This window comes from Corvus cornix, chromosome 2, assembly GCF_000738735.6.
Source record: "Corvus cornix cornix isolate S_Up_H32 chromosome 2, ASM73873v5, whole genome shotgun sequence".
NCBI lineage: Eukaryota > Metazoa > Chordata > Aves > Passeriformes > Corvidae > Corvus > Corvus cornix.
Window position 1 is genome coordinate 91,549,190 of NC_046333.1, and position 22,902 is coordinate 91,572,091.

Below are 22,902 nucleotides of genomic sequence, written 5' to 3' on the forward strand. Positions count from 1 at the left end.
ACTAGATATGCAACTGGGGCAACATTCTCTGAGGAAATAATATGATGTAAAATTTCTACTGAAGCTATAGCTGACTGCAGAGCGGGAAGACTCAGTCACAGTTGTTTGAAACTCTCCATGATTCAAGAGAATTTTGCCTTTTCCCTTTCATTTGCTATTTTGCAATTGTTTGCAGGGATCACAGTTTTTTCTTGACTCAGTCTAAACTACTACTTTGCATTTTACGTAATATAAATAAAGGAAACTGCTTGGATTAGGAGATAATAAAAATAGCAAGAAATCTCTAGGAACCTTTTGACTCTCAAAAAACACTTTCATTTAAACAAAAATGAACCATCACAACAGGAAAATAAAACTCATTAAGTAAAGTGATGCTATAAATAATGTTGATGGGAGATTTTCTCTACAAATAAATGTATGGGCAAATTTATGATAAAAGAGTTTGTAAATAGCTCTTCTGGCATTTTATCATCTTGAAATCACACTAATTTACAGTATGTATGCTGACTGATTTATGGAATTATTTGTATAAGAGGCAGATGGAGACCTAAAAAGTAGGTTTCTTTTAAATACATTACAGGGTGATATCACTGTGTCTGTATTAACAAACATTATTGTTTTGGGATAATAGGAATTACAGTGGTTATCTCTAATATAATTGGGGGAGGTTTCCTGTCTTTCTTCACTCCCATTCACTTGCAAATTTAAGCATGGATTCTGTATATGTAACAAGCTGAGGGATGTAAAATAGCAACATCAATATCCTTTTAGTCCCCAAATGTATCAGTATTTTTTCATTGGCTTGCATCGTACATCTTCTTTATTCTTTAGAAAACCGAATTGAGGAGTGAATAAAAAAAAAGGGGATATTCACATTGGTATTCCAGCAAGTGTTATTGTATTGTGTCATGTTTGCTAGCTAACCCTTACTGAATTACTGTCTCATACTAAAATACCACTTGGAATGAAGATTTTTTAGGAGTTACAATATAAACATATATATTGATATATTGAATTGTGGGTAGAGTTTAATTGTTGAAGTATTTGTGAAGCCAGACAATGCCTAAAGTCCATTGGCTTAGGTGGGGTGGTGAACTGGATTTCAGTATAACAAGAAAACGAATGAAGCAGAAATTACTCTTTAATCCCATTGGATAACCAAAAGAAACCCTTTAGTTCATGTCACAGAGGCAAAGGGTGTGTATTCAGATCTATGTAAGAAAGCTTGTGTCCTGAAACACTTCATACCTCCTCTTTCAATCATTAGAATGTTACACAAATGTCCAAACTTTTCAATTAATTGAAGGGAAATTAGATTGGCCACTGGATTGCAAGAATTCAGTAATAGTTTTGTGCTTTGCTGAGCTACCCTGTGACATACAGTGTGATCTGTAATGTACCCAAACCCAAGCTCAGGTATCAACAAACAAGGTTGCCTGTTATTCTAGGCTGCCTACCACATTTTTAATTGGAAGACATTCCAAATGAGCTACCGTAGCTTAGTATTACCATTCCTATTTTGCAGTAATGGAAAGTATGACTGCACAAAGCAAAAAATACATGAAACAAAAGGGATCCATTTCCTGGAAAATCTCTTTTTCATATCACAGCTGTTTTGCTCTATAAATACCTACAAATAATTAGGTAATCAAAAAGTTGACAATGTCTGATCCTCATCTTTTCATCAGTAATTAAGAGTCTGGCTCTCAATTTCACACTGCATGCTCAAACTGTTTGAATCCTTTTGTGAAATACCTTTGCAGAATTTAGAGTATAAACCAACTCTAATTATCCTTGGGAAAAAAAAAAAAGTGAATTTAAGAAGTAAGAATGATCTTCTAATTTAGCTAAGTCTGTGTTTTAAGACAAGGAATCACATGAGCTCCATATGCCTGCTAAATATGACAAATTAAAGATGCCAGGGATATCTAATTCACACTACAAATTAGCTGTAGTATACAGTCATTATGCCAGTTCAATTGAAGCCATTTAAAGGGAAGATAAAACAGGGAGTGGGATGAGACTGACCCCCTGTGAGCTCTGCCACATAGCAGCACCACAACTCTGCAAACAGAATCATCTGTTGTGCTGGCCAATGGACCTGAGGAGGAGACCATGAAGAAAAAGTACCTTAGGAAGGTCAAGGACTTTTGGATACTGTGTGCTAGTCCAGTCTGTTCTTCCAAGACATTTGCTGGATAAAATGCCTCACAGAACAAAGACCCTTCCTCCTTTGAAGACCTTTGAAGCTACAGAAGAGGAATAGCAATAAAGACACAAATTAAGTCAAAGGTACATCATACAAATATCTGCCCTTTCCAGAGGGATTTTGGCTAATATAATAGCCACTAAGAAATTGTACTTATAGATTAAAAAAAAAAAAATAAATTCAGATTTCCCTAATGGTTCCTGGTAGTTTTAAGCTTCACTTCTCCCTCTGGTAGTTCCCACCTGGGCCATCACTCACCTATTATGACAAGGATCTTCCAGCCCTCCCAGCAGACTGAAGAGCAAAGAAAATGAAAAAGCAACAGAACTACAGAATTGACTGATAATAGTTTAAACACACACACACTGGGGATATAAACATTCTGTTTACTGGTTTGGGTTGCTTTCTAGACCTAGTGGATCTCACATAAAACAAGCATTTTACTGGTGATGATACACAACTCTTGTATGAAGTGAACAGACTAAACTATTTATGTTCAACTGCTGAAAGCACTCCAGAAATTGATGTCAATGTCAGAAACCTTATTAGGTTTCAGAAGAGGTAGGAAAGCTTCAGCCTAATCACAAGATAGGAGGTCTTCAGGCTTTTGAGAATGACATCTGAAGGGCATTGAGATTGTTTTCTATAAAAGGAAAGGGCAAATTTCCAGTACATATATAATCACTGGTAGCATTTATGTTGTCATCCTCTCTAAGCAATAACAAAGTGCACAAATGGTGGATGATTAGAGAGGTCAGTCAAGTGCCCCATTCAGCTGTAATTGTAGAGTTTTTGAAAATTCTTTTGACATCAGAAAATATCTAATGTTTTTTTAACCCAGCTTTTTGCTATGATTAGTTAATTCATACAAAATCAGTGAAGAAACAGAATGGCAAATTAAAGGCAGTAGAACAGGAATGTCATTTTGCAACAGAGATAAGTAAACAGCAAAATCAGTTCACTTTAAAATTACTGCTACGTGCCAACATTTAACCCCACATGTACAGGACCTCAGCAAATTTTTGTTTAAAGTACTACTGCTTTGCAGATCTCGAAAGTCTTTTGAAAGATGTGCTTCCCCAGGTACATTTTTGCTAATGCTGCAATCAGTATTCTTTCTTTTCCTGCTCTACCTAGAGCACTTCACAAGATTTTACTATCTCACAAAGAAAATCTGAACATGCTGTTTTACTTAATTAGCATCAGTTTTGAACTATCATGCGTCATAAAATCTGACAATCTTCCTACTAAGGAAATGATGCTTACTCTCTAACAGTATTTGAAAAGAATTTATGTTTTCCACTTCATCTTTTTTGTGCCTGGATCTTAAAAGAGAGGTTTCGAGTAATGAATGGACATACACTTTCCAATTTTGAAACAAATTTTCATGAGAGAATAGCCACATAGGGAAAATAAAAATATAATTGCCACAGAACAAATAACATTTCAGTTATATGCTTCAAAACAGGGAATTATTCCAATTACTTATAGTTACTTAAAGGTGGGGGAATCCTTCAGTCCACGTGTGATTGGAGTTTTCAATCCAGGAAGAGGGGAAACAAACCACGTGACGTTGTCCATCGCACCAGGTGGCAATCCACATTATTTATACACTTTCTTGTTTCAGAAAAGTGGGAAACTGGAAGAGAAGAAATACCTGGCAGGAGGGATGTAGAATTGGGGAAATGAAGAGACAGTCCTGTGCTGACTCACCAGTGAGAAGGAAAAAAAAAGAAGAAAGCCTGATGACCACAGCCTTAAATTTTATGTCACTTCTGTAATTCCAGACCATGAGAGATGGTGCTATTGGCAGGCTTAGATATAATTTCGAATTTTACAAAAATGTCTCTGTAGTACAGTCCTGTTGACACATCAGTTACATATACAGAGCTCTGTGTGAATGATTTGCCTGGTGAACTTTATTACATAATAGAAAAAAATGATGTTCAACATATCAGGTTTATGTATATTTTCATGTAACTTTGAGATGAAAGAGTGCTTTCAGTGCACCTAAATTTTAGCATTGGGCTTTTGTCATTGATCAGGGAGAATGAGGTAGTTCAACTGATCCCCAGACAAACATTTGTAGCATCTTAAATGTTGTGATGACACTTAATGTTTGTAGTCATTTCAGTTCTTCAGCTAATGGTTGTTTGCCTGCCATCAACAACCATTAGGATGGAGTCATAAGCTCTTTGGGAGAGTTAATATTGCTGCCTTGGTTTTTATCGTACTTTATTTTAGCCCAGCTTTTTTTCCAAGAGCTTTATTTTTTGTTTCAGGGTTTCTACAGGAGTTCAGGATAGGAAAAGGTTTTAAATGTTAATGTCTTGCCTACTGAAGGCTTTGCAAAGAAAGTTGTGAGTACTTTCACTGTGCAGTGCATCATAGCACAAGGTTGTTTGGGTTTTCTCATTTTTACAGAGTATGAGGTCAGGGGAAATGCTTCACATACAAAAACACCAGTGGAAGAAAGTGAACTGAAGATTATTGCTGTGACTGCTGAAATACATAGCAGAAGTCATACATCATCAGAGACAGCAAGAATAAGCTTTAGGAAATTATTCAGATATCTTCAAAGTCTTTCCATGTATATTTCTAACTTTCAGTTGGTGAAAACATGATTTTTTTCTTATATAATGATCACTATACTTATGTTTGAAACATTTTACATGTGTTACTCATCAAAAAGGAAAATTGAAATGCCCACTGGGACAACCAGGTACAGAAAGCTGCGTTTGGGTTGATCTTAGTTTGGCTGAAGTTCAAATCCAGTCTTTCAAAGTAGAAAGGAAAAGTAGCTTTCAGTATTTCAGCATTTTTTGTAAACACAACAACTGTAGGTACATGCATCTCAGGATAGCCAGCAGGAGTGTTCTGCAGCATGTAACTAAAACAAGTTCTCTAAGAATCACATACAAGAAGATCCTTGTGTTCTTGTACAATGTGCATCATTAACAAGCAGTTTAGCCTTTTGCCCAGACCCGAATATCTATTCTAATTGTGTACAGCATAGTAGCTAGTAACCCTTTGCTCTGTGTGTCAGCTGTTCTTTCCTCTGTTCATAAAAAAAAAATGTGAGGAGGGCAAGGGGTGGTTCTTGCAGGTTTCTCTGAGTCTTTGTTATTGCTCCTCCTTCATACAAACAGTTCTATTAGTCTCCAAGTCCTCTTGATTCTGCAATATTATACAAGCTCCTTTTCAAAATAAATGGAAAGCTACAAAGCTTCCAACAGTATTTCATTTTGCACAGGCAATCACCGTATCTAAAAGACTTTCTTTTTTCCTTATTTTTGATGATTTATAGTCTCTCCTAAGCTACTGGTGTAGTTTCCATAGTAAATGGTCTTTAATTTAGCTCATGGTTATCAATGAAAAACCAACTGAAACACGGCAATGTTTCATACATTGTTTATCAGCCATTTGCCAGTGACACAAGAACCGCAGGTGAAAGGAAAGAGGAATTTAAATACATTATTTTTCATGCCTCTGCTTTCAAGCTGTTTGCCTTGTTGGAAAATTGTATGTCCTAAAGCTGATAAATATGACTGACAATGTTAAATACAGAGTGACTTCAGACATTTTCTTTCAGGTTTGCAGTAGATGTGACCTCACCAGGTAGTAGGTATCATGCAGCTGTTTCCTCAGATCCTTGCTTTTCACGGTATTTCTCTGCAGGTTCATGGGTCCGCTCTCATCACAAGTTACTTTAAAGTTGTCCACTCTGTATTCTGCACATCCTCAATTAACTGAAAATATATCTAAGTACCACTGAGGTGCAAATGCAAAGGAAATCTGAGTCCAACTATTCCACCTTTTCATTTTGCAGCCGGACCCTGCGGGCAGAGATATCTCCATCCGACCAATCTTGGAGCACTGCGAAAACACCCACATGACCATTTGGCTTGGGATCGTCTATGCTTATAAAGGGCTGCTGATGGTAAGCACAGCTTCTTCTGCACAGCACTGACTTCAAGCTGCTATTTACTGATAGGCATCAATTGAATTTTATTTGCTTTCCTGATGGCTGGGAGTCAGTTAAAATGGCCTTGAGTACAAGTTTTATAATCAGGTCTGTTTTAAAGTTCATTAGACAATAATATGTGGATATATGCATTTGTAAAATAAATAAGACATTACTAGCACTTAAGCTGAGTATTATAGGTGTACCACAAACCATGAAATTTAGTAGTGAAAAGATGGGTCTACAAACGAGACAGCTTTGTAAATAAAGAAGTCAAATCCTCTGAATTCCTATAGGTTCTCCAAAAAGGTAGATTTAGATTGTTCGAGGTGTTTGCCTCTTAGTTGCAAATGTCCTTGAGAAATAACCACAAGATGCAAGATTAATTTGGGGCCTGAATGAAAATAACTCTTTTGTCACTGAGGCCCATCTCGATAAAAAGATTTAGTTACTAAAACAGAGCTCAGGAATGAGGAACCCTGAGGCTTGATAGTTTAAAAAAAGAAAAAGAAACTGTGACTATTAGTGATTAAAAGCTCCTGAGCCTGAAGGTTTTGAAAACACTGATTTTGACAGCACTGACCAGCAGAACACCTATCTTGAGTTGAGCCCCATCTGGATCCTAAGCCTGATAGACATTAGTCTACAGTGCCTGAAGGGGTCAATCTGTTCTGTGCATTTGGAGCATGCTGGTTCATTAGGACACCGGGAAAGATGGGGTCAGCTGCTGCCACTTGGTGTGGTTGGTGCTGCTGCCCAGAGGGGGCTGCTCGTGCCAGGAGTCCTTTTCTTCCCTCTCCCCTGTGAATGACTGCTCTGATGAGTCCTGCTGCGTTTCACACTGCTTTCTTCAGGCTGAAAAGTGTTTAAAGAGAGATGGGGGGTTTTGTTTCTTTAAATTCTAAACAGTTGCTTTGTGGTCAGACCACTCTGCTGGGGTGAGCCTTCAAGCAAGAAGGCACTAGCATCAAATGTCTCCAGGTCCCAGGTGAGAGCTCAGATCCTCGAGCTACTAGGCAAAAGGAAGTCTTCTCAGGGGAAGGAAAGGGAAAGGGAAAGGGAAAGGGAAAGGGAAAGGGAAAGGGAAAGGGAAAGGGAAAGGGAAAGGGAAAGGGAAAGGGAAAGGGAAAGGGAAAGGGAAAGGAGTAGATGGCTCTTTTTCAGACAGAGAATGTCCAAGCAGGCTGTGAAATTAGGACCTAGGACATACTTGCTCCCTCCAAAGGGATCAGGAATCAGGAGAGATTCCACACCTCAGCATGTCTGACTGGTCAGCTCTGGGTGGCTCTGGGTGCACATCAACCTTGGCATGTAGTGCAGCATTGAGGGATTTGTGTCCTGAAGGATGCTGCAAGTTGGGAGCCATGACATTGACCAGCACTGGGGCCACAGTAAGATTCAAACAAATGGTAGGGTTTCTTTGGTTTTTTAAATAACTTCATCAATGTTTTCAGTAAAAATATTTTAAATATACATTCTCAGGCAACTTTCTTTGAAGTTTCAAGTTTGAGTAGTGTTAGACAGTAGTCAGACTACTTTGGTTCTCACTAGCTCTTTGCTGTATATTGATTTGTCAGCATGTATGTTGGACTATGTTCTATAAGGTATGTGACTGTCTTTAAGTCTGTAAGTGTCACTTGCAAGCTTATTTTGCAAATGCCATTACATTATTAGACAATAATATGTGCATATATGTGGATATATGCATATGTAAAACACCCAATTCACTATTGAATTTCTTGGTTTGTGGCATATCTATAACATTCAGCCTAAGTGGTACTAATGTCTTATTTATTTTATGTATGCCATTACTCACTAATTTCAGACACACAGCTTTTCATAACCACAAGTGAAATACACACTTTTTATTACTCCAGTGCCCTCTTAACACACAAATCGCTACATATTAAAAAGGAAGATACTCATCTGAATCATTTAAATAATTGCTATGATGAGTGAATGAGTGATATGAGGACAACAGAATTGATGCATTTTATCTCATCACCAAAAACATTCTGTACACCACACATACTTTGCCTTCAGAACAAAAAACAGAACCTCTCATGTTACTGTATCATTTTATAAAGGTTTAGCTAGTACAAAATTCTGTGATTTGTAATAATAAAACATAGATCTAATTTAACATGCTATATACTAAAGAGCTAGTATTGCTTATTACAGTACAATGCAATATTTAAGGTAAAATGGCTTTACTCAGGCCAAAATGGTTTACCGTGACCTCTTGTCTCAAAATAGGAATACAAAAAATGGGGTTAACCTAAAAAAGTTCTTTTCTTTTTTGTCTTGAAGTAAAAGCAATACTGTCCATTCTGATGTCTTAAATGAACTGATGCAGTGAATAAATCACTCAGGGTAGGGCAGAGCACAGAAGGGAAGGCAAGGTATGGCAAAATAAGGGAAGGCATTACATGACAGGATACATTGGTTCCCTCTAAATTAAAGTAAGCAAACTTTAAAAATCAGATTCACAATTCTTCAATTGCCTCTGAAGGGATGTGAGGAAATTCTTACTTACTTCATGAAGGCTTCTCAGTTATTAGATTCAGATTCCTCAGGACTCGTGACTAGAGAATAACAGGAAAATGACCATCCTACATTTTGCCTTTACCACTTTATTAATTTTCTTAATGAACAGTGTATTAGTCTTCTCCAGTTGCTCCATACTTAGAGGATTCAGTGTTTTCTCCCTTCTCAAGTTCAGCTCCTAAAAGGCTGCAGACAAGTTCAAGGTCTGTCTATGTGTACATGTTGACCATTGCAGAATAACAGAATCAGTTAGGCTGAAAAAGACTTCTGAGATTGAGAATATTCTATGCCTGAGCACCATTACGTCAACTGGATCAGTTGCACCTCAACTAGTCAGTTGCAGTATTTTGATTTTTGATGAGGCACACATTGAAAAGCACCTTTATTTCATATATTCCAAAGGATGACAGAAAACACACCATCTTCACCTTGCTGGTGATGCGTTATTAGGGAGTGCACTAACATCTTTCTGAGGGGTATGAATTATTTTTCTCATCTCAGCCAGAACAATACCAGACTGGACTCTTAGAATGCTTTGCTTATTAGTCACACACACATTAGTCTTGTCTACTGTTTGATCCCTCTCTTCCTGATAATGCTTTAAGTTAACATTAGATTCAAGGTGCACATATGTTGGAAGTTTCATTGTGTCCCTGACATGTTATTACAGATACCTGTTATTCAGCTACTGAGAAACAGGCTTTTGAGGCAAAACTATATTTTGAGCTTGACTGTTGCTCTCTGTATGAAATTCTACTTTTGCCCCGTGTTAATTGAGGGGGTTTTAAGCCATAACCAATAATATTGACCACTTCCCATACACCATTTTTAACAGATCATCCTTAGCTAAGAATGCCAAGAATGCCAAGAATGAAAATATCAGTATGGTTATCAGTATCTCATGACTGAGATAGGAAAAAAAAAAGCATATGCACCATGCAACTTGATAAAAGTCCATAAGAATAAGAAATTTATTTTCTTCTAATGATTCATTTTCCGGCATTCCACTATAGTTGATATACTGCACAACACAATTCTGTAATTGATTTATGAAGCCAAAGAAAACATTAATTCAACTAATACATATCCTTGGGATAATGTTCAATATTAATTTCAAGACTGAAAGAATCCTCTGCTTCCTAAGGCTCTCTAATTGCTAAGCTGAATGTGTCTTATTCCAAACCTTGAACTTTGTTGGCTCTTGCTTATATGTTATCCCTCTTTCTCTAAAATGGCCTGATGTCTTTATTTCTAGGAAAATTTTCTTGCATTTGGCCAAAGTTCTGTGATTTTTCTAAAAATCTTGCTGTGAGTTGTCTACCATTCTTCGCCTTTGCTTCCTCTGCATCATTTTCAGCCATGTTATTATAGTCTCCTCCAAGCCCATGTACATGTATGGGACAGCTTAAGTTAGAATTTTTTTAAAAACTATCCTTTTTTTTCAGTAACTTCTCTTTAATAGCTACATGTTGAGATTTATCACATAGATTTCAATCAGTTTAAATTTGTTGTATTGATTTTATAGCATTCAGTATTTAAATAATGATACTGTGCACTGAGAAATCTACTACTGAGAAATCTACGTAATCTTCATGAATGTAATTGCCTTTATTCAGTCTTGCAAAATAATAGCATGTTGAATTATATTTCTATCCTTTTTTTTTTTTTTGTTCCCCACTTACTGGATGAGTTCATGTGTCAGCTATTTCATTAATTTGCTTAGGAGAGAAATTACAGTAATAGCTCTGTAATCACTGGGGGTGTTCCACTTTCTCTTTTCCCATATGGCCTCTTTGCATCTTAAGTGGAGCTTTGCCAGAATTCCAATAAATATCAACAAATATCCAACAAATCTTTGCTATATATAAATATCAAATTAAACCCAGTAGTCCAGACAACTTCTAAATCAATTCTTAAAACTCCTGCATGTAAATTACAGGATCTCTGTGATTAAAACAGCTTGTCTTGACAGAGTTTTCAAGAGGTCTCTTACTTCTGGAATAAGCTGCACTTCACTGTTTTGGCAAGATGTGAATGGACTGTTCCATCTCTATGTAAATATAGGGCAAAATCCCTTGTTGAGCAATCTTATGGTGCACCATTGCTATTGAATTTTTCATCTTCCAAGGAATTAATCATTATTACAATTCATTTTTCTCAACTTACATTTTTATAAATCCTTATAAATTCTGTTAATGCTGCTAGCCATTCATTTACTACCATACATTTAACTTACCTTTCCTCTATCTCTATTTTAGATCTTTAATTCATAATCATTGTTATGAATTTCCTCTTTTTAATTTTTGTTACATTCTGTCTAGTCTTTGGCCATTTTACTGCCTGTTTATTTTACATTCCACAACAACCAAAATAATTTTTAAGGTAATAGCTTTTTTACACATGTAAAGCTTAGGACAGATCATTCACAGCACATACCCAAACATCTTTCAGTTGCTGTTTGTAAATATCCCTGTTGCTTCCCCTTCCCCCTTCTCCAATGGTTTCTTTTGCTTTGTTGGCTAATTCATAAACATTACTTTTCCATTTTTTTTATGCACTTGGGAGTAGATTTTCAAAAAAGGAGTTAGGTACCATGGTTTAGAGCTTGAGTTCCAGTCATGGCCAGAAGCCCACTCTTCAGTCAGGACTTTGTGCTCTTGCCCCTACAGGCAGGAGGGGAAGCAGATGCTTGTTGTGTGACAACCAGTCACCAGTTAGCAAATATCCAGCAGAAAATTTGGTCACTGACAGCATTTAGATACCTACAGATGGTACTGGGGGATGGTCTGGCTGTCCTTGCTGGATGTTGGATGTAGCTTCTCTCTGCTACTTCAGGTGCTTAAGCCCTCTGTGTGTGTCAAGCCCAGGAGCTGCATATGAACCATACAGCTGTGGTGTGCAAGATGTGCTACTCCTTTTATTATTTTACTATTATTTTATATTTACTCAATGAAGGATGTAAAGAATTTTTTTTTTTTTTTTTTTTTTTTTGTCACTGAGGAAAGGGAAGCAGTGGAGCAGTCACCCAGAGAGTCTGACCAGCTTTTGTCCTAAAAAGGTTACAAAACCAGACTGGATAAAATTATGAACTGCCTGGACTGAACTCACATCTGAGCCTGCTTTTTGAGCAGGAGGTTGCACTACATGATTTCCTCAAGTCCCTCCCAATTATCTTATGAGACTATATCAACCATATTATTAATTCATTCATTTATCAAATTAATCAATTTGATGTGTAGAAAAAATGAATAGTTTTCAGATTATGTTAAAATTCCCAATTGTTTTCTGATAATACCTTTGATTTTTAACACATATACTTGCATTCTTTCCTAATTCCCTTCATGATCAAAAAGAGTACTCAGAAGAAGGAACTTCCTCTTTGTCGATTAACTTGCATGATTCCAACTCATATATATGGTGGGTTTAGCACCAACCCATCTGTCCCATCTTACAGTGATCAGAGAGGAAGGTAGTTAAGTTTTGCAGTGGGGGAAAGTAGTTTATAGTGGTACCAGATATTTAGTATATCTTTTATAAAACATGGACAGTATTTTAGCATCCAAAACCACATTTCCATATGGTTTTGTTGGATAAATTTTTCCCTAATATGACCATAAGGAAACTTCAAATATATTTTTGAAATGTTGCAAATAGTGCAGTATTCCCTTACATGTCTCTTGGCATCAATTTTTGCACAGCAGAAATAGATTTAAACTGTAGCACACACTGGTTTTTAGCAGAGGTGCTTCACCTCTTTACAGAGCTGTGATTGTGGTAATCTTATGCCAGAGACAATATAACGCTATTCCAAATGGATATTTGCTAATGACCCGTTGTGTATTTGTTTAAACTTAGTTACTCGAATGTGTTTCATGACTAAGCAGAATTTTCATGGAAAAAAGTCAAATATAGTCTCAATGGAAAGAGGGGAAAATATTTTATTGACCTGTTGATTTGGGAGGCTGGAGTATAAAGTGAAATCTTGATGCCTGTTAGTGTTTGTAGCTTTGTACCGCTGCCTTTCTGTCCTGCACTGGGAATAAAGGATTTTGCCAAGAAGAAAGTCCTTCAGCTGAGTAGCTGAATATCATATCTTGCAATTAAAAATAATATTTAGCTCTTGTCCTAATGCTCAATAGAAATATTAAGCTTCCAGAGCAGCTCTGTGAAAATGAACTAAATACACAGCTGACTCAGATCAGGGGAGTGAGCAATGGTTTAACATCAGATTGTACTGACTGTGAAGGTAAGAGACCTACAAGGGCAAAGTTTGTCTTTCAGTTTTCTAACCTTACTTATTGTACTGCTAATTAAAAAAAAAAAAGGTCACTTTTATATGCATCTTCCTGAAAGCTGCTCAGTATTTTTACTGCACAATTCTCCAGTGAAAACATGAAAACCAAAAATCCCTTTTTTTTTTTTTTTTAAGTTCTGAGAAACCTCATTGAAAAATATCTGCAGCCATTTCACTGAAATAAAAATGTGCCTATGTCTGTGATGATCTGGATTTAATGAATGAACCTGAGTAAACAACACACAAGTCAAGCTTCACAGGTACTCCAGGCTGAAAGGTCTTTACAGGCCAGAGTCCAGAACTGCCTTGGTTTAAGGTGGCCAGGAGGGGAAATCTCACACTAATCTAGCTAGAAAAAAACAAAACCAAAACAAACAAAAATCTCCCAATGTTAAATCTTTAAAGAAAAGGCTTCATTTTATTTTTTTATATGGCAGAGCAGGGCTACAATCCACAAGTGAGTAGGGTCAGTGCTACTACAATACAGCAACTAGCTGCAAAGCTGCAGCCTGGTCCAATATATAATCTTTCCAAAACCATATTCCCTAGTTATTGGCAAGCATGACTTCTGACAAGATTGGAGATTTTTCCTCTGGTATTTCTTTGCTCTTCTCAGATATCTTCAGTATAAGTTTCTTTATCTTTCTTTCCTAAGTTTCTTTATCTTTCTTTCCTAACCTAAGCTGACATGACTTTGAAATGAAACATATAAAAAATGGTTTAAAGGCAGTACCATGGAGGTGAATAAATAATTTCCTTCCTGTCATGTGACAGTCTGTGCAATCCAATAGCAAATTAGGCACTTGGTTGTATCTATTTATGTTGTGGATCTAAGAAATTGTTACTGTGTTTAGCAGTAATTCTCATGAACAAGATTTAAAATTAACTAGCTGGTAGAGTTTTAAAAAAAAGTGTTAAATGTTTTCCAATACTTCAGCTACAAACAGCTATCAAAATTTGGTCAGTATAAGTTTCTTTAAAATTAAAGTTTGCCTGTAAAATTCTGAAAACACAAGTATTATATTCTCCATACACCTGTTATGCTTCTAACATTATAATACAGATTTCTCCTAGTGACCACTATTCTATCTTTAATCACAGTGATACAATCCTGTTGTCTTCAGATACTGTTTTTCCCAAATGTATGCAGTGGTTTTCTCACAGCCTTTTTGGGTGCACTGACAACACAGCCTAAACCTACCATACCAACAGTTGCAAAGACACTCTAAATCAGTGTCAAATGGAAGCTGCCTACCCTCAAACAAAAGGCAAAACAAACCAACCCTGCCTGTACAGCTGCCCATATCTTCTGAGAAAATCCAAACCAATATTTTATGGCACTTTATACATCAAGAAGATGTGTGTATTTATTAGACCACCAAAATTGAAGAAGGCTTTACGTTCATGACTGACAGTGTAGGAACTATACTGCAGTTCCTAGCTGCATTCACAGTGTCATTGGTCGAGATCCAAAAAAGACTAAAATTAGTCCATTAGACTTGTTAGTAGGCTGATGTGTCCTTAAATTTTATACAACTATTTCCTATAGGAGAACATATAGCCCCGAGTTATTTGGAGATGCGTGGGGTCCATCAGAAGCCTCGGGATGGGAATTGTAACTGCCAGCAAGGAGCTGCCTAAGTGAGCTGGTATAAAACAGTGGGGACAGATGTGTCCTACACCTCTCCAAATCCAGCACATTAGCACTGCTAAGAGCTGCCTGCCTCCATCCCAATGCGTATTCATGCATGCCTTCTCTAAAGACTGGTTAATCAAAATTCTCAGCAGAGATCAGAACTAACATCCCATGCAAGTGCCCAATTAATTAAGACAGTCACTTTCTCATTACATAAAATTCGACAGCTCTGAAAGAAGTTCAGGTGCTCCTTCTGGAGCCAGACTGTGCTCTGGAGTTAGGGAGCACATCTCAGGCAAAACTTAGAATTGTGCCGTGTCCTCCAAACATGAAGCTACACAATGGTCATCGCCAGCATCAATGTCTTGAATGAAGATGGCTGCTGCTGTATTCTGTGTGGGGCCCAAGCCAGTAGACAGTCTGAGAAGCCTTTACCAGCTTGAGCCCTGGAGGAGGAAAGACAGCTGCATTGCAAATCCCGGCAGGCAGTCTTAAATATCAAATAGTCCTTAAATTCCACAGCAGTCTCCAGAATTAGGGGCCCCCAAGCATAATTTGAAATGTAATTTTCTTATCTGGGGAAGATGAATGTTTAAAGTTTAGGTACCAGGAGTAAAGTGGAGCTGAACTAGGTACTATGAGTCTGTGTTTTTAACTGTAGCTCCCAAGTTTCATATTCAAAAGTTGTCAAGGAATCACAGAAATCGGGACCCTTCACTAGCAATATCTGCATCCCATTCCTCAACTGAGCCACTTTACAGGATTTTACCAAGGGATTTACAGAATTTTTACTGTCATAAAACTGAATCTTTCATGTGTGCATATTGTTTGAGCCTCAGGAAGGAGGAAAATAAGAAGGGCAGATGGAGGGAAACCAAAGCATCGTGTTCCCTCAGGAAGTCTTTATCTCAGAGGAGAAACCTTACCAACCCCATGGAGCCCTGCAGGCATCTGTACCAGGCAAACAAGGAGCACCTCTGCAATCACCACTGCACTGGCAGCAGGATGCAGAAAACTCTCAGCTTTTATCCATGTTTGAGTCTCAGAGATGAGCTGTGACTTCTAGAAAAGGAAATCTCTCTTCCTGAGGCAAGCATTTTACCCCAAATGCTAACAAAAATTAAAAACAATGCTCTCAGATTTACAGTGCTTAATTCTGGGGAAACCCACTTGCTGCAAGAGTCTCTCCCTTTCTTTAGTTATCGTATAAATAAGTACATATCTTCCTTTCATCTCAAAGATATTTAACAGTTTCCCATGCTGTTCTCAATTATAAATGAGAATGGGCCAAACCGTAACCACCACAACACTCCAAACGATCTTTTTTCCATTATAATTGATATTTTAGATCATTTTATAACCACCTCAGCTATAAATTCATCCCCATTATTTGTAATAAGTGCTCATGTAAGTATGTTGGCTGTATTCCCAGAATAATGCTTTTGGAATGGAGTCTGTTCATACTGGGGGAAGTGGACGAGAGTGAGGGATGACCTACAGCCCTAAAAATCTCATTAATAATTAACCATAGTCGGAGAAGATAGAAATCTTCTCCATCGTTAATCAGGGTCTCATGCCTTTAAAAATGCGATGCAGAAATACAGATAAGGATTCCTTCTACCCCTCAAAACAGGCCCAGACCAGCCTGTTTGTCAGTTCATGGGCTGGCAAAATGTAAATTTCCAACAGAACTGAGCTGTGCAGCACCAAGAGTGCAGGGAGTGGACAACAGGCAACCCCTGAGATGATGGGGTGTCTGGAAGGAACAGGTGTGTACCCTAAAAAAAGGTACCACCACTGTATGTCCCCCCAACACATCCAGGTGAATATAGTGACAATTTGCTTCTGCTGAGCCTGTAATGGAGTCTGTACATTCCTGCTCTGCCTGTGCACATGCCAGACCCAACAGCAAAGGAGTGCTGCCTGCACCCTTCCCCATTGGAGGTACTGCCTTGTTTAGCAGAAGGGCTCTGAAAATGTATCAGAGGATGAGCTGTTGCTCTGGCACAAAGCCTGATAATGGGCTCACACACCTCGGCTGCCCTCCCTGAATGGCCAAGACCCCTTGCTGACCCAGGTAGCTGTCTACAGACCCCTTAAGAGCATCCCCTTGCTGTGCTCTGCCTGCAGCAGCCACTACTGCTCTTCCTGCAAATCTTAGGCTGCTGGGAAGGTGAGGAGAAGAGGCAATGGGCCAGAGTGAGGTGTGGGCTCTAGTCCTACTAAAGGAGATGGGTTAAACTGAAGAGGCAGGACTCCAACAATGAGGCAATGGAGTGCCCTAGGAGAGGACCATCTCCTGAAGTAGTGTGGAGAGAAATAAGGTGGGAATGTTGCTGAAAAGGACTTGGGTAAGGATTGCCAGGGCAACTACTGCTGCTGTTGCTGGGAAGGGCCACCTGTGTCAGTGTATCTTGACAGGGATTGCAGCAGTGATGGCAGCACTGGAAAGTGGGTGAGCAAGTGATTCCACATCCCGTGCCTGGACTGCGCAGCCCCAGCAGCCTGCCACACTCCATGGGCTGAGAGTAGATGCCTAATCTGCCAAAGCCTCCCAGCCAGCGCTGCCCATGAACATGTGGCAGGGTGACATGTGCTGCAGGCAAGAGAATGAAATAAGCCAGCAGACAAGCTCAGGGAGGGCAGGGCTGGCAGTTCAGCAGCAAGTCCTGATTGGAAGTGCCTGGGTGAGTGGGTAGGTGGCTGCAGCCTGCAAGTGCCTGTGGGAGTGCAAAATAGCTGAATCACAAGTGGTTGGCTTTGTTGCCATTGTTATTTGAGATAAAAACTAAGCAAATAATCAAGGAAATTTGCAGTTACTGGTGTCCAGGTGTTACTACAGTTGAAACCCAAGTCTGTAGAACAAACATCACTCTGTCACTTGCCTGCTCTCTTTTGTTTGTCTGGCAGCACTGTTCTTCTAGTCCAGGTTATTTGCCATAGGAAAAAAAAAACCAGAAAAATAGAAGGTAAATTATACTAGACAACTGCAATTAATCCCCCAAATGGCATCATCATTGACCTCCAATTTCCTGGATTGCACATAAATTGGAGTTATATGAAAGAGAATATTATCTTCATGATATGGCAGTGGACAAATGTGATGGTCTGGGAGGAAGGCTACTAAGGTCAATGGGAATGCACCTTTGCTCTTTCTCCTTCTTGTCTGTCCCTGCACTGTGATCAGAAAAAAAGCTAGAAAACATAGAAACCATGCCTTGGACCTTAGTGATAGTTCTTCTCTCTGTCTTTTCCTTTCATCCAATACCATCTGCTCTCTGTCATGCTTCCCAAGGCACCATACAATCCTACGGGGCTTTGCCTAGACTGTAGGGTGGGTTACCTATTTACAGCATCTTGAGTTCGTTTAGGGTTTTACTGCATTGCCAGGACTTCTCTGAGGAATGCAAGAGGAAGAAAATAATTGTTTGCAGCAGTTCACGTTGCAGAAAAATCTAATTAAATTTCGAGGGATGGAGATGGCTTCCTTCCACTAAAGGCTTTCCCCTGCTGAATTGCAAAAGCATCTTGCAAATAACAAAGGGGCTAAAGCTTAAAAATACACCGAAGGAAAAAAGCAAACAAAAAATTGCCACAAGAATGTTTCATGCCAGAAATCATTAGACAACTGCAATTGAAAGGCCATTACCAACTCCCACTATAATAAAAGACATTATAATTGTAATCTGAACAACTCGGGTGACACTTTCTGCATTGTATATTTATCTCTCATGGGACACATCTTGGCACTGCTGCTTATTAATGTAGGTGATAATCATGTAATGAATGGCTGGATTGATAAGAGTATATTGAGAACAGCTGCTAAAAATAGCTAAAAGAACAATGCACATTATATCTTTACTGGAATCCTTGAAAAGAAACAGAAGGACTGTCTTTAAAATTATTAAAAATATAAAATAAAGATAACCATACCATTTAGAGAAATTTGTTTCAATCAGACTAATTTTAAGTTTCACATTTTTCTTGTTAGAGTCGGAATCTGTCCTAGTGAGCAAAACAAATCCCACAGGTAATTAGATATTAAGCAAAAGGTAGGTGTATATCTCTGAATTGTAATATAACCCATAGTTGTCAAGTTGGAAAACACATCTGTTTTAAACTAGTGCTTTTTCTGGATGACAGCCAATTCCTCTTATAATTATCATGTTTTCTCCTTCTTTTACCATTTCAGTTATTCGGGTGTTTCCTCGCCTGGGAGACACGGAATGTCAGCATTCCTGCTTTGAATGACAGCAAGTATATCGGAATGAGTGTGTACAACGTGGGGATCATGTGCATTATTGGTGCTGCTGTTTCATTCCTTACTCGGGACCAACCCAATGTGCAGTTCTGCATCGTTGCTTTAGTCATAATATTCTGCAGCACCATTACTCTCTGCCTTGTGTTTGTACCTAAGGTAGGTGAATTTGTTTTGCATGAATATGGATTTTTTTTCCTGCTGTTTTGTAATTATGATGTAATATGTAGGTGTTTATTACCTTTTCAAGTTCAGGAGATATGTATGAATTCTTGACCAAGCCCATCTATAAACTCTTGTCTCCGGACCCTGAAGGAGAAACAAATCTTCATGACATTTTGGAGAAAGTGTGAATACATCAGCTTCTAATGTCTATATTTTTACTGAAATTGTGACTGGGGAAACAAAAGTTGTTTTCTGTAGTTTCAATGGAATAGTCTCTCTTTCCAGCTTTCAGGAAATTTTTGGAAAGAGTGGGAATATAAGTGGAGATTCAGGGGGAACAGGTCCTGTTGTCTACTCTGCCACATTTTGTCTTTTCTCTCTTCTCTTTGGTGACCATTTACAGCTACCAAAGGAATGGCATAATGCTGTCCCTGGGGAGTTTTAGGTTGGATACTAGGAAAAGGTTCTTCACCCAGAGGGTAGTTGGGCACTGGAAAGGGATACCCAGGGAAGTGGTCACAGCACCAGCCTGACAGAATTCAAGAAGCATTTGGACAATGCTCTCAGGCATTCTGTGTGACTCTTGGGGTGTTCCTGCGCAGGGCCAGGAGCTGGACTTCAATGATCCCAATGGGTCCCTTCCCAGGATATTCTAAGATTCTTACATACCCTAAGCAAGATAATCAAGATCTCTGTTTCTATACCTACAAAATAGTGAGATCTTTTTTAGTTCACTAGCATGATATGAGATAAATTGAGTTTAAATCTCTAAGTATTTGTTTATGGTGGTACAATAGGCTTTGTCAGCACCTCAGAGGAAAACTGTATGTATGCTGCAAATGCTGACACTGAAGTTATATTTGTTAATGGGTATATTAAAGGACTAAGTGAAGCACAGACTGGGAGGCACGTGCTTTCATTTCCTTTTGCTCTTTTGGGCTCTGAGGACAGGTTCATTGTGCCTTGTTGGAAGAATCGAGAAGATACTTACCTGCAGAAGGGTGGAACTTAATCAGTTCCCTTGTAGAGTTAGGCTTTAGACATGAATAAGACAGATCTTGAATGAAGGGAAAACTGATTTTTACATAAACTTACTTTAGCAAAGCCTCAAGTACTAGGGAATGCATTTGATGTTTTGAAGTAAAATGTTCAATTGTGTTCATTTTAAGTGGCTTGTGTAAACATAGCTTATTATCCCAAATTAGATGCATATGCAGTTGGATGTCTGAAACATTTGCAAGGCAAAATGTAGGTCTTTTTGCCTCTCAAATCTGTTTTTAGATTTTTCAAGTGAGTATTTATAAGAAGTTTGTGGCTCTTTATTGGACCATATTCAATCAATGTATTGAGCAAATTTTAGTCAGTAGATTCTGGTGCTTAGGGGCATCTCATCTACTGGGGGGCCAAGAACTGTGTGTGCAAAAGAAACAAGCTGATGAACTTATCTCAAAGCGCAATCACTGAAAGAAATTAGAGGCACAGACTAGCAACAGAAGCTGATTTATGATCTGCAAACAAAAGAAAAGTAATTTGTTCTCCAGGACTGACTAAACAGGATGTTTTTGCAAGTTCTGCAATTCATTTCTCAAATATTAAAAAGCCATACAGACATGTATAGTCATATTTTTGTTCTGTATCTTAGGGAAGAATCACAACTTTGTTCTAAATTGAGGGAACATTCACAAACACAGCAATAGAGTGTACTTTGAAACACACTAGATTTAAGTGGGTAAGCTCTATGAAAATGCATATTAAAACTCTGGTGCCAAAAATACCTCTACAGAATGTCAGAACTCTCTTCAAAGAGAATCATTAATGCTGTCCATGCTCTTTGCCCCTTTGCTTTCATGCTCCTTTGCCCATCCTTCTCTTCTCTTCTCTTGTCACAGGCTCTGAAATGACTTTTCTGATTCCTTTTTTAACCCCTTCCTCTGATCTTCTTCTAAACCCCAATTACCCTACCCTCATTTTTCCTCTCAGTTCTTTTTTACTCAAAATACAAACATGAACCATAGCCTCCTAGCATGAAGTACTTAAATTCTTTTCACATAGTGTCAGGTTTCCAAATGCTTAGCTATTTAGCAATAAAATTCATCACTGGATAAGGTACAAAAGAAAGATGTTGAAGCAGGGGCTGGAATGCAGCACTTCCAATGCCCATGTGAGTGCTTTCACAGCTGGAGAGTTCTTCTAGCACTCATATATATTGTCCTACATCGCCTCTCGCTGTGCTGTGCCACAGTCACAGCAGGATGGCTGGCAAGCACTCTCCCCTCAGCCTGCTCCAGCACAGGTTGCACAATAGCTTGTCTGGACCCCACAGACAATTATATCCAGCACTACCTAGTTTGTACATGTAGGTAAGATGTCAGTGTGAGACAGGCACCAAATCTCTCCCCTTAATCAAGTATGTCGTAAATTAGTACAATCTTAGTGACACAGGAGGATTGTTGGTGAATACTAAAGCCTGTTGCTCATCAGGCACAGGGGATGAAAATGAAGACCTGGACGACTGCACTTTCTCATTTATTAAACTGACCAGACAGATGCAAGCAGTAATGTGGTTCTGAGCCAGGTGAGTGCCACTACTTCTCTGCTATACCGAGTAAAGTGCATTCCTTTTAACTAATCTTCAGCAGTCTCCTGGGTCAACAGTGCTGAAATTCAATTTTACTCCACAGCTTTTTTATGAATCTGAATAGGCAACTACTCAACGATGTAGACACACTAGGGAATGAAACATGACATTTTCCCCTTCCTTCTTGTCAGCTCTACTAATCTTATTTACTTATAACACGGCAATTACTATACTTCTCCAGTTAAATGTCCATTTCGTCCACTGCTATTTTGTTCAGTAGCAAGTGCCTAGAAAAAAACATGAGGAAAATCCCATAGCAGAGTGAGACAGATCAGGGGAAAAAATGTTCATTACCCTTTCGGTTTAAAGGTACAAATGTTGATAGCATTATACTGCATCGTTATACTGCATTAACTGCAGACATTCTTGTTATCTGATCAAAAACTTTCCAAATATTGTTACAACTATTGTAGATTTCCACAATCAAGCATATCTTGTAGAAGTTATCTGCAGAATTCAAACATGTATTATACGTATTTTTCCTGCTAGAAATTAACAGCTATGTCTAATTACCTTTTTAAGGACCAAGATATCTATAGTACTTTTCAGCATATTCTTCACTTCTTTAAAAGAAGAAATCCTAATATGCATTGTCTCTTCATGAAGTAATTGTCACAAGCTTATCCATATTTATGAAGCTTCCATGTCCTTTCATTTTTTCTACTCCATCCATTTTGAGACAGAACACTGGGCTCACTTGTAGTCACCCAGCAATTGCATACCATTTCTGGCTGCAATGGCATTAACACACTAATTCTTATCCAGTTTCCTTCAGAGCAGCAAGGCAAAACCAATTCTAGGGATTAAAACATTCATCTTCTGTGTTGGTAGCATTTGATGCCTATTTGGAACTGGCTCTGTGGATACTCAACATTGACCGTTTGTGAAAATTGAAACTGCACAGATGTAAGACAGCAAGATATAAGCTCCACTGACTTTATGGTCAGAAAAAAAAAATTTAAAAGCTCATCTAACCCCATTCTTTGTACCACATGAGCCAACAATATTTCTCATGGACTTTTCAATCTAATCCACACCATGTGAATGAATTCATTACAGCATGTCCCTGTTTCAAAACATGCAATCTTTAGCTGTAAAATCCCAGGTGAAGATGATTCAGTGGCAGTACTTCTATCTTATATTCAGTTTGAACTTAGACCACATCAAATTGCAGAACTTTTAACACTTCGG

The 22,902-nt window shown here is 38.3% G+C and overlaps 1 protein-coding gene across 3 annotated transcripts in view; it reads left to right on the top strand.

Annotated features, from left to right (window-relative positions):
- The window catches only part of GABBR2 (gamma-aminobutyric acid type B receptor subunit 2), a 469,148-nt gene that overhangs the window by 423,512 nt on the left and 22,734 nt on the right, over nucleotides 1–22,902 (top strand). For all 3 annotated transcript variants that reach the window (XM_039548719.1, XM_019282587.3, XM_039548720.1), the window contains 2 exons: nucleotides 6,039–6,149; nucleotides 18,843–19,067. In XM_039548719.1, the coding sequence (XP_039404653.1) occupies nucleotides 6,039–6,149; nucleotides 18,843–19,067 (336 nt within the window). The remainder of the gene's footprint in view (nucleotides 1–6,038; nucleotides 6,150–18,842; nucleotides 19,068–22,902) is intronic.